Raw genomic sequence first — 26674 nt, forward strand, 5'->3', positions numbered from 1 at the left:
TGCAGTTAGAAAACACGAGAGCCCGAGCTCACAGCGGAGCTGCTGATTAACACTTGAAGCATTTCAAGGACCTGGCACCCGCCACAGTTTGGTTTTCATCCATGTTTGCTCCTTGAATGGAAGTAAAGTCGTCTATAAACATATACACATAGGTACAAACAGAGGCTTCCATTGCCAGCTGTGTACAAAACGGTTATATATCTTCAGAACGCAAACAATAGATACCAGGTTACTGAGCTTTATTGGAATGTGTGTGAGAATGTGTAATATATGTATCCTAATTATGTTTCCATTAAACATATCAGATGGCCCAACGTAAAGACAAGCTCCTTTTAGGAAACTTTCTATCTGGGCCTGAATTTTTATCAAATCTCATGATGATGTTGTAATGGACTTGATGAGACTTCCTTATCTCTTCAGGGTGCTTCTATTTCCCCACCACCACCACCACCACCACCAACATTAAGTGATAGTAATCTAAGACTAAACTTTTTTTTTTTTAAAGAAAAAAGGATGAAAGAATGAAGGGGTCAGAAATCAGTGGTTTTCAGCTGGGAAGAATAAGAAAGCAAAAGCCTTGAAGTTTGGAGATTAAATAAGCATGTTTCAATATTTATTTCCAACAGTCAATGAAACCATTTCCACGTGCAAGAATCAGAACCAAAAATCAAACCCGTTCATAATAAAACCACCCTTATTGAAGGTATATGTGCGCGAGTGCTCACGAATATGGAACGTGCCTTTATAGGCACACACATGTATGCGTGTATATATAACATACACACAGCGTTTTCTTACCTCAGGGAAAGAGGAAATGATATTAAACAATCATCAGGCATTTTAAAACTGCAAAATCAACACAATGGAAATATATATATACAGCAATAAAATTAAAAGGATGCGGCATTCCCGGGTAGGATAATACAGATCTCAATAAATACAGCAGAAATTTGTTTTAAAACAAAACAGAACACCATCTCTCCACCCGAGATGAAAAGTCTGTCAAATAAAAACAAATCAGAAAACAAACAGCACCCTCCCCCAGTTTTCTCATAATTGTTAGTGCTTATATAGAATATAATACACAAAACCATTTAGCAGGTGCATGCAAGAGGCGAAAGGCCGAGGAATGCAGAGGTTTCTGGTATGCGGTAGAGTGTGGGACCCAACAAGCCCTGGGTTCTGGAGAAGGGTTTGAACTCCCAGGGCCAGCACGGTTCTGCCTCAGCATCAATGATGAGAACCTCTGGGACGGCAAGGAATGGACTTTGGCCTTGATCACTGGTGGCCTGGGTGGAGACCAGGTTGTAGGGACCCAGGGGGCGGTAGTGGAGGCAGCGTCGCAGTGGGCGGCTGCTGTAATGGGGGCGATGGGTCGACGCCTGGTTCCCCCGCAGCTGAGCGCCCTAGACCCAGGCTGCTGTCGTGAAGTTTGCGGACGTGCTTCTTGAGGTCAAAGTTCCTGCAGAAGCCCTTGCCGCACGTAGGGCAAGTAAAGGGCTTCTTGTCGTTGTGTGTGTGCATGTGGAAGGTGAGATTGTAGACCTGGTGGAAAGCCTTGTTGCAGATATTGCACTTGAACTGCTTCTCCCCGCTGTGGGTCAACTTGTGGTTTTTGTAGTTCCCTGAAACAGATAAACGGGCGAGCTGTGGATCTGAAAAAAGGTAACTTGAAGAGGAGGGAGGTCCGGGGTCCAAGGACAAGGAGACAAGTGGAAGAGCTCTGGAGGCCTGTGCAGGCAAGGCACCCAAACCCAACACTTGAACCCCAAGATTGAGACTGAAAATCAAAGAAATTCTTTCCTTCGCATTTTAAATGCACTTTAAAAAATTTAATCACATAAATGAAGAACGAATAGTTTAAAGGAAAAGGGCTCCAGTAAATGAACCAAGCCTTTTTCTAACACTAATCCGACCTGCCAGTAGGAGAGGTTAAGAATGGCAACACATACTTGAGTCACTTGTCTTACTTTAAAATGAACGTTTTCTAAATAATCCCCCCCACCCCACACACACACTCAGAAAGATTTTCATGAGACTACTTCTTAAAGTAGTAACATCTCTTCAGCTCCATACCTTTCTGATGAAATCCTTTGCCACAGAATTCACACACAAATGGTTTGTAGCCTGCATGTATTCGGGTATGCGTGTTTAGAGTGGAACTTCGATTAAATGCTTTGCCACACTGGTTACATTTGTGAGGTTTTTCCTATATGTAAGGAAGGAAAATTGGAGAGGTTAAGTTCTTGATACCAAATGTCTTTAAACTCAAAAACACTTCCGACTTTCTTTCATGCTTATCAGAAGAACAAAGGCAAATACTACAGTACATTCCTGCCCATTCCCCGTCCAGATGGCATACTTTTACTGCATTTTATGTTTAAAGTATAAAGCATATTGGGTACATTAATTATACATAGATTTACACAACACACCGTTCTAAAGTAAACAAGGAGAAACAGAGGAAAACGCACCTGGGTATGAATGATCTTGTGCCTACACAGGGTACTGGCCTGCCGGAAGCCCTTTCCACATACTTTGCAAACGAAGGGTCTGGCTCCTGTGTGCACTGGCATATGACGGGTTAAGTTATAGTGCGCGTTAAAGACCTTCAAGTTAAACACGTGTAGAATAGGTTAGTACAACAAGCACAACAAGCATTTTGAAATTACACCGGGAACGGAAGGAAGGGAACGGAGAAGTTAGCCTTCTAACAAGACTGTGCAAACCATAATTGAATAAAATGAAAGGGGGGAAGAGAGGGTGGAAGAGATGGATGGGGACCTACTTTTTTTTTTTTTTTCTTTAAGTACTTGCCTTTCCGCACACTTCGCAAGTGAAAACTTTGGGCTTGGTATTAGGAGAACCTCGGCTGAAGTCAGAGGTTTTGAACGCAATCTTTTCTGACAAAAGCTGGGCGCTTTCTTTCATATAATGCTGCAGCTGAGCCTGGGATAAGTCTTTGAAAGCTACTCCGGACGGGTATTTCTCCACCGCCGGGACCACTAGTTTATTCCTTTCGGCTAAATACGTTTTTGGCTGCGGGTGCAAAGGGGAACTGAGGAAGTAGGAGGCCACAGGGTGGATGTTGACGCCGGCAGTCGGGTGGCAAGGGCCGTCCCCTCGATTCAGGTAGCACAGCGCGCCCATGGCGTGGAAGGACGAATGGTTGACCACGCGCGGCCTTACCAGCTTGTACTGCTGCAGAGGCAGCGCGTCGCGGCTCAGGTCGCCCTTGAGACTCAGCGCGCAGTTGAGCAAGTCGCTGCAGCTGAAGGCGGCGGGAGCGGCGCCCGCAGTCGCGGGTGCGGCCGGCGCCTCGGGACTCGCCTTCCGAGGCTCGGAGCCCGTCAGTCCGGCTTTGGGGCTCGAGTCGTACGCCACGGGCACGAAGGGAATCATGCAGGGGATCGACGAGTTCAGGTGGAGAGGATGCTTGGGGTCCCCCTTGGGCACGGTGCCCTGCAGAAAGTGGGGCACAGGCAGGGCCTTGGGTTCGGGGGTGCGCGCCATGATTCGTTCGATGGAGAAAGCCAAGGGTTTGGACGTGCTCATCACGTTGCCCCGGACCGGAGCCGTCGCCAGCATTTTGGCCGTGGCGTTGTGGCAGTTACTGTCCATGTCGGAGTCTCCCGGGTCTGTGTGCCGGGGCCGGGGTGCGCCGGAGTCGTCGCCTGGTTCGCCGCTGGTTACAGACCTGCGGAGAGGGGGACGGGCACCATCACCACCAGCAGCCGCCGCCTCCTTCTCCCCAGCATCACCAGCCGAACCTGCCTGCCCAGCCCAATGGACTCCTGCCAGCCCATCGCCGAGTTCTTGGCGCACCAATGACTCGGGGACAATCACTACTTATTTCTATCAATAGAAAGTGTTGTGTCAATAACGCAGCCAAGATCTCGCCAATCGTTAACTTCCAAGAGGAGAAGGTAAACTAGATAATTGCTCAATTCGCTTCCAACAGTCAACAGGAAAACTTTCTTTTTTTTTTCTCCTCCGCAGTCAGCGGCTACTTTTCATTGGCGAGTGACGTTCCCCCGCCCAGAAGAGGCGGGGGCGCTCTTGCCAGCGCTCGGCGCCCTCCCTTTCCACGCCAACCCTTCGGGGGGCGCAGACGGCGCTTCCGACCCCTACCCCCACTTTGTGTCTCCCCTCCACCCCCCCGTCTTTTTAATTCTCAATCTGCTTAACCAGGCTTTAGAGGCCAAGCAAATCTGAGATCAATTTCTCATTTAGCTCTAAGTGACATCATCTAAAAAAATCATTGTGCAAAGTCTAAATAAGGAAAGGGAATCGCATTCGGGGGGCAAACGCCGGGCTATATTTATCAAACACACGGCTCCTCCCGAAAGCTGCCTCCAGCAAGCTTCCGGCAGCCAAATCTTAGCTTTTTCACCCTCCCCCCGCTCCCAAGGTTTGGCTGGGCCAAGACTTGGCCAGGGTCCGAGCCACGCCGTTTCCTTCATGGCCCCCCCCCCTTTTTTTTCCTCTAGGGTCCGAGGCTGCAGGTTCCCGGGTCTCCCAGTGTCTCCGCGGCCCTCACCAGAGTACGGACCATTCGGAAGACGCCAGCAGGTAACTGGCTTCCCTAGACGCCCCTGAGAATTAAAGGCCTTGGGAGGCTCCTTAGGTGTTTGTGGTTTTGTCAACACAATAATAATAATAATAATAGTAATAATAATAGTAATAGTATGGCATGAGCTTGGAAAAGACACGCTCTGTCCCCACAGTGGAACGGGAGAGCCGAGGAAATAAGCGGTGTCATCTCGCACCCCCAAGGAACCTCGACTAGGACCGGAGCCCACCCACAGGCACAAGAACGCTTGCTCGGATGCGTTTCCTGGAAGAGCCGGGCCATAGCTTTTTTTGTTTGCTTGTTTGATTTTCGTGTCTGCGCTCTGCTTGCTCCTTGGGGGCTTTCACAACACTAAAGTTTGAGCGGAGGAGGGAAACCGAACTTAGAGGTGCCCCCTCCCCAAGCTCCCGACAGCCGGGGTCCTTTGGGCTACTTCCCAGCAGCGCGGGGTGAGTGTGCGCCGCAGCGCGGTGAGCCCCGCGACCTGCCGGCGTGGGAGTGGTAGTTAGCGGCTGCTATTCCGTGTTTCGGGGACCTGCAGACACCCTGCCCGGTAACGCTCTGCCATCCCGGGACTCCTTCGGGAGACAATCCTGGGTACCCACACTGTGTCGTATCCACACAGTGATCCGAGAAGCCCCGGCGTGCGCGGGTTCCCGACGCTAGGCCGGGTGCGGCCGGGTGCGCGCCGGAGTCAATCGCACCCACCCTCTTGGTCGCAGAGGGTCGCGGGCTGGCAGTGGTGCAGGGCCGAGCCCCAGGGCCCGAGGGGCCAGGACGAGGCCAGCACTAGCGCAGTGGCGAAAGGGATGTGGAAACCAGGAGCCCGCGCCCCAAGTCGGAGAAGAGGCGCGGCGATGCGTGGCTGCGCTCTGCGGCTTCCACCGCTCGCAGCAGCAGCCCGAAAGGCCATCTGACTGGTGAGTTACCCCGACTGTCGTCGCCCGGAGCGGGTGGTGGCTGGTACCCGACATCTGGAGCCCAGCGTGGTCTGGGATGGGCGTCCTCTTCCTGTAAGAGCCCTGTGAAGGGATTTGGATGGGGCCAGTCCAAGGCGAGGTGCAAGCGGACCTGCAGCCCAGGTTTGCAGAGACCCTGAGTCGTTCTACTCCAAAAGAAAAATAACGCCAAGTGGGACCCCCGCAATGGAGGAAATGTATCTCAAAAAAATAATAACCTGAGCGCTGCCGAGTAGGACCCAAAACGCAAAAACAAAACAAAACAAAACAGAAATAACCTGTACTCCATTGCTCTATTCATGCCAGGAATCCTTCACTCTGGCTTTTGGAGTCTGTCCCGCCCCGGCCACGCGATTCCAGAGTGATGGTAGCCTAGGAGAAAGCCTGGGCTAGGCACGGGTCTGACTGACTCGCTGCGGGGTGATTGGCAACTTGCGGGGGAGGTTGGAAGGAAACCCCAGTTTGCTGAGGAAGTTGGGGAGAAGGTTTGAGTCTTATAGGAGGTTGGAAGTAGCCAAAGTTCTGGGTGCGGCCGGTCTTAGCGGCTAGGCCTGGGCGGTCTCGGGCTGGTTTCGGGCTGAAAGAGCTGTTGAAGCCGCAGAGCAGGGTAGAGTCTGGCGAGCGAGGAGCCGAAGGGCTCAGTTCCCTGAAAAGGCGCCACACCCCTGCAGCACATCCCAGCGGCGCTAGGCGAGGGCGCTGCGCCTTGGAGTGCGCCCAGGCTGGATAAGTCTTTTCCTTTTCCTTTTGCTCTTTAGGGCGGTCGGACCTGTCTCTTCTTCTCCCCAGCTCAGACAAAAGGCTCGGGGACGACTTTGCTGGGTAAATGGGAACGGGGTGGGGGTGTCCCACGACAGATGGATCGTGGTTAAGACTTTAATTGCTGCCTTTTGGGGCATATCAGGTTTCCTTTCCTACCTGCCACCGCCCAATCCAAAAAAAAAAAAATTTTCCCTCTTGCTCCACTATTCCGAAAGAGGGTCAAATTTAAAGGAGAAAGCCCAGAAGCCCAGCTTGGCCCTGAGAAGCTTTGCAGTACCCGGCTGACTTTATCCAAATCAACCGCTTCGAAATGTTACCTGCATTCTAGACTGAAAAGCCACTAGTTTGTTTTCCGTTCATTTGAGCGTCCCCCCCCCCTCTCTCTAGCCTTCTCCCCCTCCTCCTCCCTCCTGAAAGGCAAAAGGGCCTTTCTTTGACCTCGGTAATTTTTTCCTTCGGTGCACTTTGAACTAAAAAGGGAAATTGTTGGCTCAGGAGCTCTACGTGTTTTGTATGGTTAATATTACAACTGTTAGTTGTTTTATGTTTTGTTTTGTTTTTTACTGATCTTTTAGGGGTTTGCCTTTTGGACAAGTGTTTGAAAGTATAGTGTCATGTGAGTAACACAAATACGCAAAGTAGCAATTAGGTCCTTTCCTTTAAAAGCTAGACCTGAGTTTCCTAATCCTAAAGACCGAAGAGGTACTTTATAAACCGGGGATTGATGTTTCAGCATTTGTTCATGAGTATTTTCCACACAAAAGTTCCCCTAGAACACAAGAAATACTCTGAAAATCTATTTTAAGGAATGTCTGGAGCAAAATGTCTTTGGGAAGAGCTTCCAGTTTGTTGTCCTTTATTTGTTGTTTTATTTGTTGTCTTTCCCTCAAGCAACATTTGCAAGCACAGATGCACCCCATCAGTACAAACCATACCTATTTGGTGAATGTAGCAATCCCAAAAGCTGTTCATCACTTAACAATTGTTTTATTAAACTAATGCAAGAGAGTCCTGTCTGCTTTGTTCTAGTTTGTATTTTCTTGGGGAATTCAATAAGACTCCCCCTCCCTTTTGGGTCAGAATTAGTAATTGTCTGGCTCTCTTCATCCCAATCACAGTAAGAAAGCATTTATTTGCTAACTTCCCACTTTAAGTCTTTTGAAAGGCGAGTCTTTTTGAGTGTGTGGTTTAAGCATGAGATGTCCCTAGGGGTGAAGAATAGTCCTCAAGATGAAGAGATCAGACTTGAGTTAAGGCCTTCTGAGAAAATAAGAAAAAAATGTTCTCTCCAATAAAAGTTCTCTTACCCCATCCCTGGGACCTTTCATTTTTAGTTCAATGCTTCCTAAACTGGGTTCTCACTATTACAGAAGCACTGGTGTTTCATGGTTTTAGTCTCTTACATTCCTATTTAAGTAAATGCAGTTTCTTATCAAGAGTATTGTATTTTGTAGTACAGGCAATGTGCCAGAGCCATCAGCTACAAAGTAACTCACTATTTCACCTTCTTTTTAATCATTCTTGAAATACTGTTTAATATTTTTAAAACTTAAGAATTACTAGGAAATAGAACTTACCTAACTTTTACCAAGTGCATCACCAGTTCACCCCTGGGTATGTGGTTTTTAGGCTTTTTCACTATCTTCCAACTCACACCTCTTTATCTAAAAATGCCTGCCTTCCCTTTATTCCTTGATCTACTGTGAGTTAAATGAGGGAGACAAGATTTGATAGTTTTCTAACAGTGTCCCTTCCCAGATGTTCCGAGTTAGTCATACTTTCTCCTATTTAAGCAGTAGCACCAAAGGTATCTTACCTTCTTCTCAAAAGAGAAAAACATTCTAAAATGCTTCTCCAGTTTTGCTCAGTCTTTCTCTCTGGGCTTTTGTTATTTCTTGTGGTGAATGATGGAGAGAGGATAATAGAATGAAAAACCAATAGGAAAGGTCTGCAAAGTTCAAGGAAAAAGTCTTGTTCATGAATACAAGATGGGAATTTACTTTCCAGCACATTGACAAACAAGTGGCAAGTTTAGGTTATAGGTAGCTAGTTAGCCTTTAGTAAGTTTGATACAAAATAAAGATTTTTTTTTTTTGGTTTTTCGGGCCACACCCGTTTGAGGTTGAGGTTACTCCTGGCTAAGTGCTCAGAAATTGCCTCTGGCTTGGGGGGGACCTTATGGGACGCCGGGGGATCGAACCGCAGGTCTTCCTTGGCTAGTGCTTACCTCTAGCGCCACCTTGCCGGCCCCAAGATTTATTTTTAAACTAATTTTGTATCCTATGTGAAGGGCAGACTTTCAGGGTAGATTATAATTATATAATTTAACTTTATTTAAGGGTAACGTATAGGTGGGAGAGGGTTGTCTCTTAGATTTTTGTTGTGCAATATGAAAGTTTTGTTTAGATCAAGTACTATCATTCTTCTAAAACATCACTTGCATTTTACATATTTGGAAAAAATAACTGGAGCACCCTAAATTGTAGACCAGTTAATGAATGAGTCAAGGGCCATCCTGGAATCCTCTAACCTGCCCTAGATTTGCTTTACTCCTTCCACTAATACTAGGATTTTTTTTCTTTTCTCATTCATTTCCACAGGCCTATGAGTCGAGTTGAGTTCCCCCAGACTGCCCGGCTCCGACTCAAGGCTGGAATTGATGGAAAAGAAGTTTAAAAACAAGCAACCCAATTTCTCCAATTTATTCAAGGAGCTACTAGAATGTCAAGTCACACATACAAAAAAGGGTGGGTGAGAGGCAAAGATTTGCTTGTAACAGAGAACGACGTTCAGCTAAAAACTGATAATTTCAGATTCTTTAGTCTCCCCCCCACCCCCCGCTGAAAAAAGGTAGGCACAACTGCTTGCTGGCTGGACTATTGGTAATAACAGTCCTCAAACGAATGGGCATATCACTTTGAGATCGAAATAATAAAAATCCTGTTCAACAAACAGTGCGACTTTTGCGTTGTTGGTACTACTTATAAAGTCGAAAAGTTTTTATGTTATTTTTAAACTTTCTTCCTTATTTCTCAGGAACATAAAAACCAATGATGGACACTCCAGAAATAGAGAGAGAAGTGTGGATTTAGAAAATCGGAGACGCAATTGAGTTCAATCCAAATTCTGGAGTCAAAAAGGCTGTAAGCGCCGGTGAGCTGCCCCGTAATCGCCTGGCTCCCGAGCGCGCGGGGCCGACCCGCATTCCCTGGCTCCTTCCATCCCTGGTTTGGGAGCTCCGCGCTCCGCGGCTGCCAAGCCGAACTCTGAGCCCGCGACCCTGGTGGCTGCCAGGGTGCCCCGCCTCACTCATTCAAGCTTCGATTGCCCTGCAGAGCCACTCAAGAAGACCGAAGTGAAAGGAAACAGCTGCAAACTCCCCAGTCCGGCTCTGCGCTTATGGTTTTTGCCCACTAGTCCACACTAGTTCACAAGAATTGGGCAAGCCCGAGGGCCACCAGTTTCGGCTGGCAGCCTGGGGGGGCGGGTGGTGGAGGTGGTTCCAGACTTCTGGAGCGGGTGGAGAGTCGAAGGGCTTTTCACCGTTGTGCGGGGTCGAGGTGGGGTTGGGGGATTGGTTGAGGCAAAACACGGGAACCCGGGGGGAGGGTGCAGTATCAGCTCTTGAAGCGCAGCCTCCGACCCGCTCGCTTCGATTCTGCGGGACGCCCCCTCCGCTTTCTCTCCCCTAGCTCACCACCATGGATCTAGAAGCGGCTTCTTCGCCCTTACCTCACCTACTCAGACCCTAAGACTGGGAAAAGCCGGAAGGCGGGAGGAATTTAGGGTTTGGGAGTGAGGCTAGGGGTGGGGAATGCGAAGGAGCCTGATGGGCTTTAAAGACCAAGTGACAGATGGCAGGAACTCTGGAAAGTTTTTGAAGCTGAGCATTAGCCAATTATTGGACTTACTTGAACGAATCCGAGTGGAATTGAAGGGTCATTTCATCTCAGATGTGGGGTGAGCGGGAAAGCGGCCCGATGTCGGGGCACGCCCACAAAGGAGTTATAGGTTTGTTTGCTTGAGTTTTTTAAGAAAAAAAAATTTTCTCCCAGTTTAGAATTTGAATTTCTTAGAAAACAGCTTCCTAAACTCATTTTAAATGGGCGGGATTGAGGAACACTTTCTTATGTCCATTTTAAAAAACGTTTTTGTGGTGGACAGGGAAGAAAGCATCTCTGAGTACCTCTCCCCAAATCTTTCAGGTCCGTGTGTGCACCCACTACCTCTACCTCGGGAACCTTAACACCAGGGTATCCCGGGCGTCCCGGGGAACCTGGGAACGCTGTAGTTAATCTCTGCAAATTGGAGTTAGGAGACAATTTCCTCCTGTCTGCCTTCCAGTGACACCTCCTCTCCCCCTCCAAGTTGTCCTTTCATTCCCCTTCCAGAGCTCTTGAAGCCAACCCCTTGTTTGTTTGCCCAAAGCAGGTGGGAGAGCCCAGGACTGGATGGCCCGCTGCTCTCCTCCAGTTGGCTACCACCGAGTCCTGCCGGGGTTGGGTGCATTTGGGGGGTCCGTTCGCCCCGCCCTGCTCGCCACCTCCCACCCTCCAACTCAAGCCTAGCTCAGACTGGGCCGCTGTGCGTAAAGCGCTGACTTACTACGAGATGAACCTAGATTCCTCCCGAGATACGCTATGTACTTTGACAGCCCGTTAAAACACGCTTCGTTTGAATTCATAGCGACCCTGATGCTCCTTTTCTCTCCCACCCTTTCTTTCTAGGTTTAAGTGCAGCAAAAGGCTCCCTATGAATGGAGCCGACAGTCATTTCTTTCCATTAGTCTCCCAGAGAAAGAGGGTCCTGTAGATCCCAGAAAACGGTCAACACCTGGCGTCCGTGTGATGCAGGCGACAGGGGCACAGAGGCCATCTGACGTCACATACGCGGCCCTTTCTGGGGCCCACGGGTTCTGGATTTATATGAGAAGCGGCCGGGCCAGGGTAAGAAGACTAAGGAAGGAACCAGACCAACTAAGGATCATTCAAAGAGGGTTTGGTTTTTATTGGGGGAACGGGAGGGCTTGAGGGAGTCTTCTCCCCTGCAAGTGAAGGGGAAAGGGTAGGGAAAAGGGAAAGAAAACAACAACAACAAAAACCAAACACCCACCTCCTCTCCCTAACCCTGTGATTCACAGCTTCTCAGAAATTTACATAATACGAGGGCGTAGAAATAAACCTAAAGGACAAAAATAATAATCCAACAGCACATATTCTATTTCACACCGTGGGCCTGGACAGGTTCCCGGTGTTGGCACATTAGCTGATTTCCAGAGCTTTTTACTCACAACAGAAAATAACTGAACTTTCACACCACTGTTGAAAGAACGGGGGAAGAGAGAGGAAGAGAGAGATGGAGGGAAAAAGAGGGGGAGAGACAGACAGAGACAGGGAAGGGGCAAGGGGAGAGAAAGGGAAATTGGCTTTAATGATGAGATGAGGACTCAGATTTCTTGCTAAAGCAAGAGTTTTTAAACATCAAGAACTTATGCTGTATTACCGAAAAAGAAGGGTAAGTTAATTTTTTTTTCACTTTCCTAGGAAATTTTTCCTCTTTTATTGGGTTGACATGGATTTTATTTTTAAAGGCAAGGTCATTACTCTTTAATATTTTAATAGGGAAGTTTGTGGAAGTGAAGACCTCTCTAGGTACAGAAAACAGGGACCCTAACTGGTAGCCGTTCTCTCACTAGTCAGATCAAATAGGAGATGGACAAGTAGAATGTGTCAGCAACAAAAGACATGTGGTGATTGTGCTTGCTTTTCAAGTCAGCTTTTTTTTTTTTTTTTTTTTTTTGTGGTTTTTGGGTCACTCCCGGCAGTGCTCAGGGGTTACTCCTGGCTCCATGCTCAGAAATTGCTCCTGGCAGGCACGGGGGACCATATGGGACGCTGGGATTCGAACCGATGACCTCTTGCATGAAAGGCAAACGCCTTACCTCCATGCTATCTCTCCGGCCCCTTTTTCTTTTTTTTTTTTTTAATGCATTTGAAACTCAGATACTAGTAAATGCAGAATCTGGAGCCCACTTGTGATGCATTCTTAAAGATTGTGTGTGGAACCTGGGATAAGATTAACTTTAAGATGAAAGTTTGCAGGATTCCAATATCACTAATTGTAAGCTGAAGGGCCTCTTTGGATTTGCACTTTGTCTCCACCCAACCCAGCAAGGAATGAGCATGGTCACCCTCGCTTTTATGTACAGGGTCTGAGTGGTCATCAGAAATTGGAAGTGGGAAAGGCCTTTTTTTTTTTTTTTTTTTAATTCATTGTACTGCCTGCATTCTATAGTGATTCCTTCTGTCTTTTCTCTGCAAAATCTATGGCATGGGCCATATTCAATTCCACAGTAGTTTGCAATTGTTATTTAAAATGAACTTTTGGAGCTTTCAATTAAAACTCTAGGAACAGGAATTTAAAAGAAAATGTCTGCTTTTTTTCAAATGTGTAGTTAATTCTCTGACCCGCCCCCTCCTATACCTCCCCCAACTTCCACCATTGGCACCCCATAAAGGATAAAATAAAATCCCCATTCTCCTTTTCTCCTCCCAGTCCCTTACTATCCTTTTTAAGCTGGATCATTCAATTGTCCATTGAAATTGGGAACAACCATTTCTTTTTCAAAGAAAGTTTTTTTGTACCACCAATTTGTCCCAGATGTTTTGTAGGCTGAAAGAAATGATGTCCATTTCCTGCCCCCACTTTAAGCTAGGGTATGCCAGCAGGAAAGGGCCCACACAACCAGCAGACATCTTGTCAACCAGAAGGATAGAGGCCCTCCCCTTTTGCCTTGAATTGTTTTTCTGTAAAATGGGACAATAATTCAAACTCATTTCATTCTTGGGAGACCTTGTGACTGAAAAGGAATTCAAAACAAAACTACTTAACATATGAATAACTATCACGTCTTTTAACAGTTAATTTGTACACTTTGCTTTCCCAAATATTTTACAGACAACTATAGTTATAAGTAGCCCTTTTGTTTAGTAATTCTGTTTTTTGTGTCTTAGAAATGTTCAGAGACACATGAAGGCTGATTTTCACTAAATGATTTTTCATAGTCTTTGGAGCCTCCTCATCTTGGAACCTCACTCTCCTATACCCTTTCTCAATTGTTTCCCTAGGGAAAACGTTTTTTCTGTGAGTTCACGAATTAACATTTACCCAAAACTTTTCAAAACTCCAGTTTGATTCAAGAAGATTTCATCTCTTAGAAGCATTTAGGAATTTCTAAAATTAACCAACTTTCTCATAGTTCTTTTTAATCTAACACACACACACACACACACACACACACACACCTCACAGACACAAAATGTAGCAAAACAAATCCCCTCTGACCCCCCAAACCACCACAAAACAAAATAAAAAAACAACAACAAACAAACTGTGGTTTGAATGAGTGATGATGAATGAGGTTCTTCAAAACATCAACTTTGAAGTTTGTCCTCCAAATTGTTACCCAACTTTTCTGAAGCCCTGTTCTGCCACAGTTGGCATATATCCTGGCTTTTCTAGCACTTTCTACATTTCAGTAGTCATTTTTTGAAACTCAGTCTGTGAGACTGGCCTCCCACTATGCCAGCACTCTTGAATAAGACATTTTCTACTACCTTACCCAAGTGTTATCCCAGTTAAAATTTGTTTCCTGAGCACTTGAAAGAAATTTCTCCTCTTATGTACAGCATTTAAAGTTTTCTTTCTTTTCTTTCTTTTTTTTTGGGGGGGAGGGGGCACTGTCAGGCCACATCCAGTGACACACAGAGGTTACTTCTGGCTATGCACTCAGCGATTGCTCTTAGCTGGGGGGGCATATGTGACACGGGAGGGGGGGGGAGATCAAATTGCAGTCCTTCCTAGTTTAGCACATACAAAGCAGATGCTCTACCGATTGCGCCACAGCTCCGGCCCCTAAAAATTTTTTTCTGACAATGAGGCCGCAGAGAGTTAGTATTCATGTGTTGGCAAACTAAACGATATAATGCAAAAATTTTTTTAAGTTACACTTGTAGATTTTGCACAGTTGCATCTTGGGCATGAGGCTTCATAAGCAAATTTGTGCCAGAGCTTGAGTCACTGTCTTTGTAGGGTTTTTGAACACTAAATCAACTCTTTCCTTCTTGACAACTACTGATCCCAATGAATGATAATGTGTAAAGACATTTAAGACAACCCTAAGAATATGTCTATTTGTTGATTAAAAATAACCCCCCAAATCACCAAATATAACCTCTCTGAAGGTAAAGTTTCAAAATACAGGAAGATGAAATGCTTTACTGGGTGAGGGAACAGGGTGTGTTTTAATCAGTTTGTCTAGTTGCAGAAACTCCAGACCAGGTGTGAGAACGGAATTCTGGTTAGGTTCCCTAGGGTAATTTTTGACCACCTTGAATTTTAAGCTTTGGGAAACTTGTCCTTAACACTACCAAATCACATTTGAAATTTCCTGAATTTAACTTACTATGCACCTGTGGGGCTGGCCTTTTAGTTGCTATCCTGCTTGTAGGGCAGATTCTAGGGTCCAGGACCAACATTCCCCAGTGTGACCCAAGAGCGCAAGTCTGCAGCAGCTTTGCTTTCCCTCTCAGATCCTGGGGGCGACTCTCCCTTTGTGGGCCCCTCTTGGAGACTGAAATCAACTCGCCCCTCCCAGACTCCTTCTCTCGGCTCGCTGGGACAGCCGCTATATAGATTCCATACTGGACACTCTGAGCCAGTGTCTGGACACGCAGGGAGCTGGCCAGAAGATCTGCCGGGTTGGCATCTAAAAAAGGCCAGTGGGCCTGGGAGAAAGGCTTCCAAGAGTGATGGACCTTGTTGGGAGAGTCAGGGCACCGCCATCCACCTTCAGTCCAAGCAACATTTCATCTTGGCCGCAATCTTTACCACCCACAAACAGGAATGAAACTGGAGTTTCAGTAACTTGACAGAAGCCAAGTTGTTCAAATGCAGGATTCCAGGGATCAGAGATTGCTGTTACCATTTACATCCAGACATTTTTTTTTTTCTTTTTGAAGTTTACACCTGGCTTTATGTTCAGGGATTATTCTGGGTGAAGTTCTGCGAACTCTATGTAGCGCCTGGACTCGTATTCGAGTTTGACACCTTAACCCCTATCCAATTTCTCCAGCTAAATATATATGTGTGTGTTCATATATATGTATATATACACACATATACATATACATATATAATGAATATTACAAGTTCCCCTTGGTTGTGAAAAACTTTGATTTTTTTCACAGTCCCTAGAGTGACAGGCAGCTATTTTTGAAGGTTCTTGAAGTTAGGGGGTTTCTACATTGCTTTCTCCTCTCCACCCACTGACTTTCTCTATTCAAACCACATATTGCAAATGCACCAAGTCCCCATTCTCACCCTGGTGACTGCCACCCGTGACTGGAACTCCTGGCTCAGAACTTGCTCCTGTGCAGGCCCCATTCTCTGAAATGTCTTCATGCCTCAGTGTCACCGAAAGGAGCGGACTGGAGGGGGGGGGGGGCGCGTGCATCTGTAGGATCCCACCCCCCTCTCACCTTTTCAGCCACGCACTTTACTTTGGCCTGACCCTTGGAGGGCGGCGCTGCTAGCACCTCGCTGCTTCTGCCCAGGCCTCACTGGACAGGCGTTGGACTTTGCACACAGGTTGTCCAGGACCTGGTCCAGCCAGCAGGGCCTTTCCCGACTAGAGAGAAAGAGGCTCCTCACCTTCAAGCATTTCCCTGCAGAGTGCAGGGGTAGGGGCGGGGAGGAAAGAGCGCGAAGGGGGAAAACTAACGTAATCTGCTGCTCTGCTCTTCCAACAGCCCGTACTTTGAGCCTCCTAAATCTGCCTAGAGCCAGCGAAGGGACGATGGGACGAGGACGGTCGGCGGGGACCAACAGCGCAGTGGAGGGCTGTGCCCGGGAGAGCTCGAGAACCTACTTAGTTGCGCGCCTCGCAAGTAGATGCCTCTCGCGCCCCCCTCCCGCACTTCCTCCTCTCTGCAATGCGCGGGAATCTCCTGGGAACATCCCGGGGGTCCCGATGGAGAAATGATCATTTTCGGGTTGGGGGAGTAAAAATAACAGTGATCCTAACCCTTGATTCTCAGACACCAGCCTTGCGCCCCAGAGCGTGGGAATCCCATCCTCGGCCTCGCCCACTTGACCTGATACCCACCCGCCTGAGGTCCCTGCGGGTTCCCTCCGAGAAGTGGTGGAATTAGGGGCTGGAACGGCCCTCAAGAGAGAGAACATGGCGGGAAGGGGCTCCAGGAGCCGAACGGGCCGTGCGTCCTAGTCCCACACACCGCAGCGCACCTGGCGGGGAGCTCGCAATGGCTCAGCCCTGGCTGCGCGCGGTTCCAATAGATTCGGACCTGGGGGCGGGGAGCGAGCCCCGAGACTTTTCTCCCGGCTGCAAAAGTAGCAGGAAATCCTTTCTCTGGAGTGAGGTACAATGAACAAGCTCTAAAGAGAATTCAAGTGAAAAAAAATCCATGAATGCAAGAACGACCCACAGCTGGAGCCTAAAGGTTTACATTAAGCTTCTGGGAGGCTCTTTACCTGGGGTGTGGGGGCATTATTATATATATATTTTTTTCAAACAAGTGTTCCGAAAAACTTTGCTCCTAAATGTGTTATTTCATAGACCTATTTCGGCTAACCTTTGACTGTATTAGTTCATTTCTCCAGCTGCATTTAGCAAATAAATACGTTTTACCCGTTCCCAACAGGATTTAGAAGAGTTATCGGAATTAAAATGATACTGGCTTTAAAATCTTGCAACACTTGTTTGGTTTTATTTTTATTTTTTTTTAATAACACTTTCTAAAAGAATAACAACACTTGGCTTTCTTTAATAGGCAGATGTTTGGCATTCACCAACAGTTACACACACCAACCAACAATTCTTAAATCATTTCAAGGAATTTGTAATGCTGCACAGCATTTCTGGGCAAAATCCCAAGTCCACGTTTCATTTTTTTTTTCGGAGTTTGTCGAAAAATTCTTTTCATGCTTCTTTCTATGTCTTAAAGATCAGTCTAGATAGTCTACATAAAATTGCCAGCATCTCCACTACCCACCTTTGACCGTCGTTGTCCACGCTGTGGGAGAAGCTAGAGGTTAAAGTAGAATAGTGCAGCGTTTAGAAATTTCGGTGTGGATGGAAAGGAGCAAAGAGAACCAGAATCTGCCCCAATGCTATAAGAAGCTGACCAGCAAAGAGGCAATAACAAATGGGTTAAATAGGTCAAGTCCGCAGATAAACCTACTGTGCCCAAGTTCTTTCCCTTACACTATCATCTTTCCATTTTATTTTTGAATTCCACATATCTTTGGAAATAGATTTTACCTTAAAGAGATGGGAGGGCCATCAATCATTATTTAGGAGAAAATAAGTGAAGTAGGCAAAGATGTGCAGCAACAAGGAAGTAGATCTTTAAACAAGTGGGCAAGTTTCAATCACAGCATATGTACAGCAGAAAAAATGGTGAGAAAGTTATAAGAGATTTAGGGTAACTAATGGCCACAAAAAGCCTGAAAAAATTATGGTATTAGCAGTGAGGATGAAGATGAGTCATTTCATCAGTACTGATCTGGCAGTTTCTAATCCAGCAAAGGAAGAAAATCTCAAATTTCTCCTATGTCACTGCATTTTCAACTTATGGATCCCCCAAATTGAGTCAAAGCAAAATTAAAAACTAACTATAGGTTAAGGTTTTTGTGGGAACTTTATTGTCATGTAACACAGTGGCAGAATAAATTTAGAAGTTCAAGAAGTTGTTTCATTTTTAAAGTTCCAGAGTTTAGTTTATTAAGTAAACTAATGTAGTAATTTAGTAAATTTAGTAAACTAATTTAGTGATGATTACCTTATTTTGCATTAAATTACTTCATTTAAAAATTACCTATGTGGGGCTAGATCAAACCAAAAGATGACACAGAGGGTAGAACACTTGCCTTACATGCATCTGGGCTGGGTTTTATACCTGCATCCCATATGGTTCCTCAAGCTCTGCTAGGTGTAAGCCCTGAGCAAAGCCCAGGAATGGCCCCAAATCAAAAATAAAAACAAAAACCAACATAATAACCCCTTCCCCAAAAAACCAAATTTATCTGACTGCTCTATCAAAATAAGCCAGCATATTTTAAGAATATACAAAAACTGGGCCCAGAGGGATAGCACAGCGGCATTTGCATTGCAAGCAGCCGATCCAGAACCAAAGGTGGTTGGTTCAAATCCCGGTGTCCCATATGGTCCCCCGTGCCTGCCAGGGAGCTATTTCTGAGCAAACAGCCAGGAGTAACCCCTGAGCACTGCCAGGTGTGGCCCAAAAAACCAAAAACCAAACAACAACAACAACAACAAAAAAGAATATACACTCAGATGGAAATTAGTATGCTTATTATGATTATCTTTTAAAATTGAAACAATACTTGGGTAATAAAAATATAACTGCTTTGCCAAATTCTAGTTACCTTTACTATCAATAGCAGAAAACAGTTATTAATGATAATAATGCAGTGTATAAGTATGCAACTATATCTTTGCTATGGAAATAGGAACTAATTCTAAGAACTGTATGTGTGCCTACTTAGTGAAATATTTAATGTCTTACTCATTTGAGTAATAAAAATGAACAAAAGCAAGAAAAACAGGGAACCAAGTTGTTGAGATGTTTGAAATATCTGCAAACATCTTTTATGTATTTAATCTAGACAACTCTAATAAATACAGAAAGAATTATGATGACCAAATGAATTTTTATTGCCTGCAAGCAGTTAACACTTAGAAACAGAACATGGTATGTATGTTAATGACATTTACTTACTACTGCACATTTGGAAACTTTTTACACTTGAGAAGGGAATGTTCAAAATGGAACAAGGTACAAGGACATTGGATAATCTAGTCTAAATTTGGATTTGGCAGTCCTTTAAGCCCAGAAATACTCCTGCAGATAAATGCAGAGTTCTAAAACCAAGGTTAAGGTTTTTATACAATATTACATCAATGGCAAATTAACTGTAGACAAATTTTTCACATAAATGATAAACTTTTGGCGGACACACCATGTTAACAAGAGTACAACAGAGCTAGGGCAATAACCAGAGTGGCTTTTTCTCACAATGTATTATGAGAAACACATCTCATTTTACATAGGACATATGATGTGATTTTAGGGGAAAAAACATCTAAAAAGGAAAAAGAAAGCATGTTCCAAGTATAAGTCAAAGCTCATTTTAGGTCAAGCTACACAAAAGCAGCTATATTCTGCAAAAAGGAAGAAAACCACACTTGGCATTTTTCTCTTTAACACTGCTGCCAGATATACTTTTTAAAAAATGTAGAATGAAATACAAGCAGTTGGTCTAAAAAACAGAATTACAAGGACAGGTACAAAATCAACAACATTAAGGTCCTATTTTCTTCTACGGAGCTGTGTTGTCAGCCTTCTTCTTCATCACTGTCTTTCATTGTAATGCCCTGGAGTCCTCCGCCTTCAGAAACAGAGGCAGTGGCCTCCTCTACTGTTAAACGCCTGTGTAAGGTATCATATGTCTTGCTGTTCAGGGTGCCTTCCAAGACACCCTGCAATCGGAAGTCTCTGTAGGTTTTCTGGAAGAAGAGAACATTTGCTTAGAGAAGGATGACTATGTATGGATATATATACACCTAGATATCTATATCCTATGCATTTGTACTCAACTGTCATTTCAAAAGCGATCTTGGACACTCCAATAATGGATTTGAATTATAACTGCCCATATTAATCATTTTGTTGGGTTCTAAAATGAGGAGACTTGGATAGTGTTATTAAAACTATAATCATGATGTGGTCAGAACCCAGCAGCAATCAGGGGCTACTCCTGGCTCTACACTTAGAGATCACCCCGGTAGGTTCGGGGGACCATATGGGATGCCGGGATTCCAACTACCATCCTTCTGCATGCAAGGCAAATGCACTACCTCCATGCTATCTCTCCAGCCCCTGTATTTCAGGGTTTTTAACTCCCCAAGTGTGGACCCAAAACTGAGAATCACTCTTAGAGAATAGCAATGGCATATAAAAAAAAAAAAAGAAGAGTGATAGTACAACAGGTAGGGTGCTTGCCTTGCATGTAGTTGAACTGGCTTCAATTTCTGGCATTCTATATGGTCCCCTAAGCCCACCAGGAGCTTCCCCTGATTGTAGAGTAATGAATAAGTTCTGAGCACTGCTCAATGTAATCCCAGATGAACAAAAATCAAACTATAAGCCCTGAGTACAGCAAAAAGTTGTGACAGTCAGGTGAAAAACAAGGAGATGGATCCCCAAACATTCCTACTTACATAGAATTTACAATTTGAATAACAAGTAATGAAGACAAATTATATGCTTTTTTATTTTATATTACTTATTTTTTTCTTAGTTTTTGGGTCATACCCAGTGGCATTCAGGAGTTACTCCTGGTTCTGTGGTCAGAAATTACAGTATTCCTGGTAGATTTTGGAAATCACATGGGATACTAGGGATAAAACCTGGGTTGGCCATTTGCAAGACAAAAGCCACATGCAGAGCTATAGCTCCAGCTCAAATTATATAGGAATTCTTAATTTTTCAATTGAGTCTTTGCCTTAGTACAGAAAAATACGTATTTTATAAACATTTTACATTGTGCTAGGGGAGATATGTAGAAGAAAAGGACGAACTTAGCAGAATACGTATATATTTTTAATATCTTCAATTAAAATTTTATAATTATCACTGGGTAAAATGTATGTAAACCCAAATGTCTTTTTGAAATTTTCTTTTCCTTCTGAGATTTTATTAGAACATAAATCTTGTCATACAGTTTTTTGATTGTTTTTTTGTTTTTGTTTTTGTTTTTCTGGTGCCATTTAGTGCTGTGAAGAGATTACTCCTGGGCTTTCTTAGGGATCATTCCTGGTATAGACTAAGGGACCATATGGTGCTGGAGATCAAACCAGGTTTGTCTGCTTGCAAGACAAGCACCTTAATCCCTGTACTATTTCTTTGACTATTCTGAAAGCTTTTGGATGTATATATAGTTAATACTCAACCATTTAACTTAATATCAAAAAAATAATTGGAAGCTGTATGACAGGTATTCATAAATATCACTCTTTAGAAATCATGTTTTTTATAGTTGGATTTCTCTAGGATGCCCTTATTATGTCTTTTTTTAAGTAAAATATATATTTTATTTGGAGACCCTGAAGGGAAAGGAGAGGATAAGATACGGAGGGAATAACAAGTAGCATGTTCAAGAAAGAGTGTGGGCTTCTTCAAATGTGGAGAGAGCTTTGGCATATAATCCAGCATAAAAATAGGAAAGTACACATCACAAGGGGGGAGATATGGATGACCTGTTGTCTAGCGCCATGTATCCACACATATGGATATATATATATATATATATATATATTAAGACCAGTCACATGTGAGACCAGCTCACATATTTGAGCCACACCTGGTGGCACTCAGGGGTTACTCCTGGCTCTGAAATCTCCCCTGGCTTGGGGGACCACATGGAATGCCAGGGATTGAACCTGCGTCCATCCTGGGTCAGCTGCCTGCAAGGCAAATGCCCTACTGCTGTGCTATCACTCTGGTCATGGTCTTAATATTTTTTGTATTAGATAAAGGCCTGCAACATATAGCTGCTCAGTTGATTTTCATTTTTTCATGTGAAAAAGAAAGCTGGGGTCTAGAAAGATAGCACACCTTTGCATGTGGGAAGACTGTTGTTCAATCCCTGGCACCACATAGTACTATAAACAAATCAAATGGAGTCCTGCAGGTATCTGAGCACTGTTTGGTAAGGCCAGGAAGACCTCTGAGCACCACTGGGGTCTCTCACTGGTAATTCACAGCACCTTGAGGCCCAGCTGCATTGCGTCCTCAAGCCTTTACAAAGAATTGCAAACCAGAGTGATTGGGAAACACTGAGAATAGTTCCAAATCCATCTGACTTAAAGGGATTTTATTTTCAATTTCTTAATATTAGTTTTGGGGTCCATATCTGTAGTACTCAGGGGCTACTTCCCACTTGGTGCTTGGGAGTCACTCCCATAAGTGCTCTAGTATCCAGTTAACTTAGCTAGAAATTTTCTCTAATGACAGTATAATGTACATGTACGCAAAGCATATGCCTTAGCCTGTTGTATTCTCTCTCCAGCACCATTTTTTTTTGTTGCTTTTTGTGTCACACCCAGTGTCACTCAGGGGTTATTCTTGACTATGCATTCAGAAATCCCTCTTGGCTTGGGGACCATATGGAATGCCGTAGTCCGTCCTAGGTTAGCTGCACACAAGACAAACGCCTTACAGCTTGCGCCACCTTGCCGACACCTCCAGCACCAATTTAAAAGGCTTTTAAATGTTCTATAACCAGTATAAAAAACATAAATAGTTCATCTATCTTAATTATTTGGGAATTCTCTTTGTCCCATCCAAAAAATCATGATGTTACAACTTTGCAAATGATTTCTTAGTCCTAAATCACTTATACAAATATTCCTGGACTTTTTCCTCATTTCTTTGTAAACAAGATGAATGAACTAACAAGGGTTGAAATGTTTTTGCTGGGGAGAGTTATCAGATAATTCTGGAAGCCATCTTGGTTGTCAAGACCATATTAGAAGAGTCATCCTTGTAAAGAATGAGTACTAGATTGTCAGAGTTGGGTAGCTTGTTTTCTGGACACAATGCACCACCCTGCTGTAACATGCAGGCTGAGATTGCATGCAGTCTCACATTCAGTGAGCTGGACTGATAGTCTACCTCCAGGCCTTCACATTTCTTTCCATGTGCTAATTGATATAATTTAAAATGAATGGTTGAAATGAACATCATATACAAATCTATATAGGTTGTAAAGAATGATAAACATATGTATTAAATCTAAATTTTATTCAAAGTAGAAAAATTAGAACACTAAGATAATTCATTCTTATTTTTGTTATGAAAATAATCATTTTAAATGAATAAAGAAAATATTCTGGTTTGATTAACTGTATTAGCCCAACAAAGCATTGGTTGAATATATAGACTGCTTATAAAAAGCAAAATAAACTAGTCAAATATATTCATGTAGCTTAATTTCATATTTATCAGTCTTAGTCATTGATAATCACATGAAAATTTATAACAAATCAACAGTGGCTTAGGGGCCGGATATATAGCACAGTGGTAGGGAATTGGCCTTGCAAGCAGCCGACCCAGGACCAATGTTGTTCGAATCCTGGCATCCCAGATGGTTCCCAGTGCCTGCCAGGAACGATTTCTGAGCAGAGAGCCAGGAGTAACCCCTGAGCACTACTGGGTATAGGCCAAAAACAAAAATCAAACAAACAAAAAACCCCCCCAAAAATAATTTTTATTAAATAATTTTAAATTTTATTGGTATTTTTATTTAACTATAATGACATTGATAAAATAAAAATACAAAGTTTTTTTTTTTTCATTTTTTCTGGCCAAACCTGGTGGTGCTCAGGGGTTAAGCCTGCCTCTTCACTCAGAAATCGCTCCTGGCAAGTTCAGGGGATCATATGGGATGCTGGGAATAGAACCTGGGTCTGTTTCAGGCTGGCAAGGCATGCACCCTACCACTGTACTATCACTCTGGTCCCAAAACAGTAATTGTTGGAGAAAATTAAATAAGAATTAAACATTTTTACTCAAAGAACTTAAACATTTGCAAAATTTTATCGATTGGCTGAATATGTGATTTCTGATCATCTGAACACTGTAGAAATTAACCTGAAAAACCTAGCTAATCATGAGCGTATCAAGCTAATCCAATGTTATTCATAATATAGACTATAAACTCAGCATAAGTAGCTATGAGGTAAATACAAATTATCCTTATTTCTTTCATGAAAACAAAATTTCAAACTTCTTTAAAGGTTCTCCAAGTTACAGTGAGTACCAAAAAGTCCAGAAACTGAGGCAAACATTAACAGATTACAATTTGCTTACAGTTTGTGAATATTAGAATTTTTGGGTGCCCACACCCGATGGTGCTCAGGGGTTACTCCTGGCTCTGCATTCAGAAATTGCTCCTGGTAGGCTCAGGGGACCACATGGGATGCTGTGGATTGAACCCGGGTTAGTCCTGGGTAGATCGAGTGCAAGGCAAATGCCCTACCTATTACTGAACCAAATATATTAATCCTCTGCAATGTAATGTACTTAATAGTACTAAATTATTAGGTGACTATAATTTCATTTGCTATTTATGGTTAATCCTGATTGCTATTAGTTATTAATAGGTATGGTTCTGTGTTTCAGTAGATTTGCTAATATCTAACTTGGAACAGAACTCTCTTTTAGTAGATTATCTAACTTGTAAAAAGCCAGTACCTCTATGGCACAAATGAATTTGCCTTCTAGTTAAATTCATAAACCAAGAGAATGATGAGTTAATGTGAATAGAAATCTTTTGCAATGATAGGACAATGTTTCTCAACTTCAATACCTATCAACTATCAAGTTTGTTAATATATAGATTTCTGCTTCTAGAACTCCTAATTCAGTAGTTTTGGGTGGGGCTCAATAATTTGCAAGTTTAGGGTGTACTGGGTAGCTCCATGGTAGACACCATTGCCTTGAATGTGTGAGGTCGGACTCAATCTCCAGCAATAAAAAGAAATGTTTCTATTCATACATAAATTCTTAGGTGATGCTGAAACTGTTAAGTCAAGGAATGATACTTTGATGGTGCTACAGAGCTAGTTATATCAGGTAAGGTTCTTATCTTACATACAGCAATCTGAGTTTAGTTTGGCAACCTGAGCTCCTGAGCATAGAACCCAGAGTAAGCCTGGAACACATATGTTACAATTTTGGTCAACAACTTTTTTTTTTTGTTACTTTTTTTTTTAACTTATCTTTATTTAAACACCGTGATTACAAATATGATTGTAGTTGTATGATTTCAGTCATGTAAAGAACACCCCCCTTCACCAGTGCAATGTTCCCACCACAAATACCCCAAATCTCCCTCCTCTCCACCCCACATGGTCAACAACTTTCTTTTTAAATTTTGGTTTTGGATTATACCTGGTGATGCTCTGGAATTACCTCTGACTATGTACTCAGTGATACTGTTGGGCTTCAGGAAACCATATGTAGTGCAAATGATAAAATTGGGGTTGGTCACATGAGAGTTAAGTACCTAAACTCCTATCATGTTTCTTTTTAATAAGATAGGACATATACCTATCTTATTAAATGATATATACCAACTTTAAGAAAAGATTTTTTTGAGGTTAATTTTGTGCCTCCACTAGAACTTACAAAGATTGAAAAATCATGTTGAATTCATATTTGTTTTGTTTTGTTTTTTTTTTGTTTTTTGGGCCACACCCAGTGACACTCAGGGGTTACTCCTGGTTATGCACTCAGAAATCGCTCCTGTCTTGGGGGACCATATGGGATTCATAGGGATCAAACTGCAGTTTGTCCTAGGTTAGCCATATGCAAGGCAAATGTCCTATCACTGTGTCACCACTCCAGCCCCAGAATTCATGTATTTTTTAAGAGTTTACTCAGAAATATATGTACATATGTACGTAAGAATCAAGGAGACAAAATATTTTATACCAGAGTGTAACAAAATAACAGTTTTCATATTCACAGCAAATTAAAGTCAAAAGTCCTCATAATAATATGCAAGAAATAAATTTTCAAAAAATACTTAAGCAAGTTAATATAAATTATTTCTGACATACTAGTAAAATGCAAGAGGTTTTATGTACATTACCTCAAATATCTTTTTTTGTTTTGTTTTGTTTTTTTGCTAAAATATTATCTTAATAGTGCAAAAATTCATATTTATTTAGTAAACTAAGCAAAAAATGCAAATGAGCAGCAGATCATCAAGAGTGGTAGTTTATAAAGTACTTGCATTAATTTAGTTGTATAATATATGATTTTCTGGTGTGTCAATATCTTGCCATTATTCTTTGGCACTTGGTGGGCAATTCACATTAAGCACATTTTGTTTACCTTCACAATTTTGATGAGAGTCTTCAGTTGGTAAATATGAAGCTGAAGGTCCAATCTATCAGCCAACCACACACAAATGACTTTCATGGAATTGCTGTACCATTGCTAGAAAGAAGAATGGGGGTAGAGGGGAGAACAAAAAGAAAACAGAGTCTGCAGCATTCATTTAACAGATTCGGTAATGAGGGGGTAATGAAACACTCTGAAATGACCACAGATCAGCACTTGAAGTCAATACTGCTATAATTTCCTGTTAACAGAATTGTATGTTTTGCTAGAAAATCTGCTAAGTTGACCTAGGCTGTTCTTTATGTGAATTAACATTATGGTCTTTCAGCTGTAACACATTCATGGGAAACAGTGTTTTTGCACTT

The 26674-nt window shown here is 43.4% G+C and overlaps 2 protein-coding genes across 3 annotated transcripts in view; both read right to left on the minus strand.

The window, feature by feature from the left end:
- Positions 1 to 1278: 1278 nt before the first annotated feature.
- On the minus strand, positions 1279 to 3621 carry FEZF1 (FEZ family zinc finger 1). Of its 2 annotated transcripts, XM_049777468.1 has the most exons (5): positions 3190 to 3621; positions 2818 to 3039; positions 2475 to 2609; positions 2077 to 2209; positions 1279 to 1625 (listed from the first exon to the last, which is right to left on the minus strand). In XM_049777468.1, exons 1-5 carry the CDS (start codon positions 3619 to 3621, stop codon positions 1279 to 1281), a joined length of 1269 nt encoding a protein of 422 aa, XP_049633425.1. The 2 variants fall into 2 exon arrangements, with proteins under 2 accessions (XP_049633425.1, XP_049633417.1); XM_049777460.1 differs by having other exon boundaries at positions 2818 to 3621.
- A 15406-nt stretch (positions 3622 to 19027) lies between these two features.
- Positions 19028 to 26674, minus strand: part of CADPS2 (calcium dependent secretion activator 2) — a 613966-nt gene continuing 606319 nt past the window's right edge. Inside the window, 2 exon segments of the mRNA XM_049771072.1 lie at positions 19028 to 19903; positions 26301 to 26405. Of these exon segments, the coding sequence (XP_049627029.1) occupies positions 19733 to 19903; positions 26301 to 26405 (276 nt within the window). The 3' untranslated portion in view covers positions 19028 to 19732.

Source organism: Suncus etruscus, chromosome 1, assembly GCF_024139225.1.
Source record: "Suncus etruscus isolate mSunEtr1 chromosome 1, mSunEtr1.pri.cur, whole genome shotgun sequence".
Taxonomy (NCBI): Eukaryota; Metazoa; Chordata; class Mammalia; order Eulipotyphla; family Soricidae; genus Suncus; species Suncus etruscus.

Bases quoted from the DNA above. Each gene is read 5' to 3' on its own strand.
- FEZF1 (XM_049777460.1), bottom strand. From the start codon at position 3,621: ATGGACAGTAACTGCCACAACGCCACGGCCAAAATGCTGGCGACGGCT. The intron at 2,210-2,474 runs GTGCGTTTTCCT...CCTTACATATAG, and splicing joins ACAAGATCATTCATACCCAG to GAAAAACCTCACAAATGTAA. The intron at 1,626-2,076 runs GTATGGAGCTGA...TATCTGTTTCAG, and splicing joins CAAAGGATTTCATCAGAAAG to GGAACTACAAAAACCACAAG.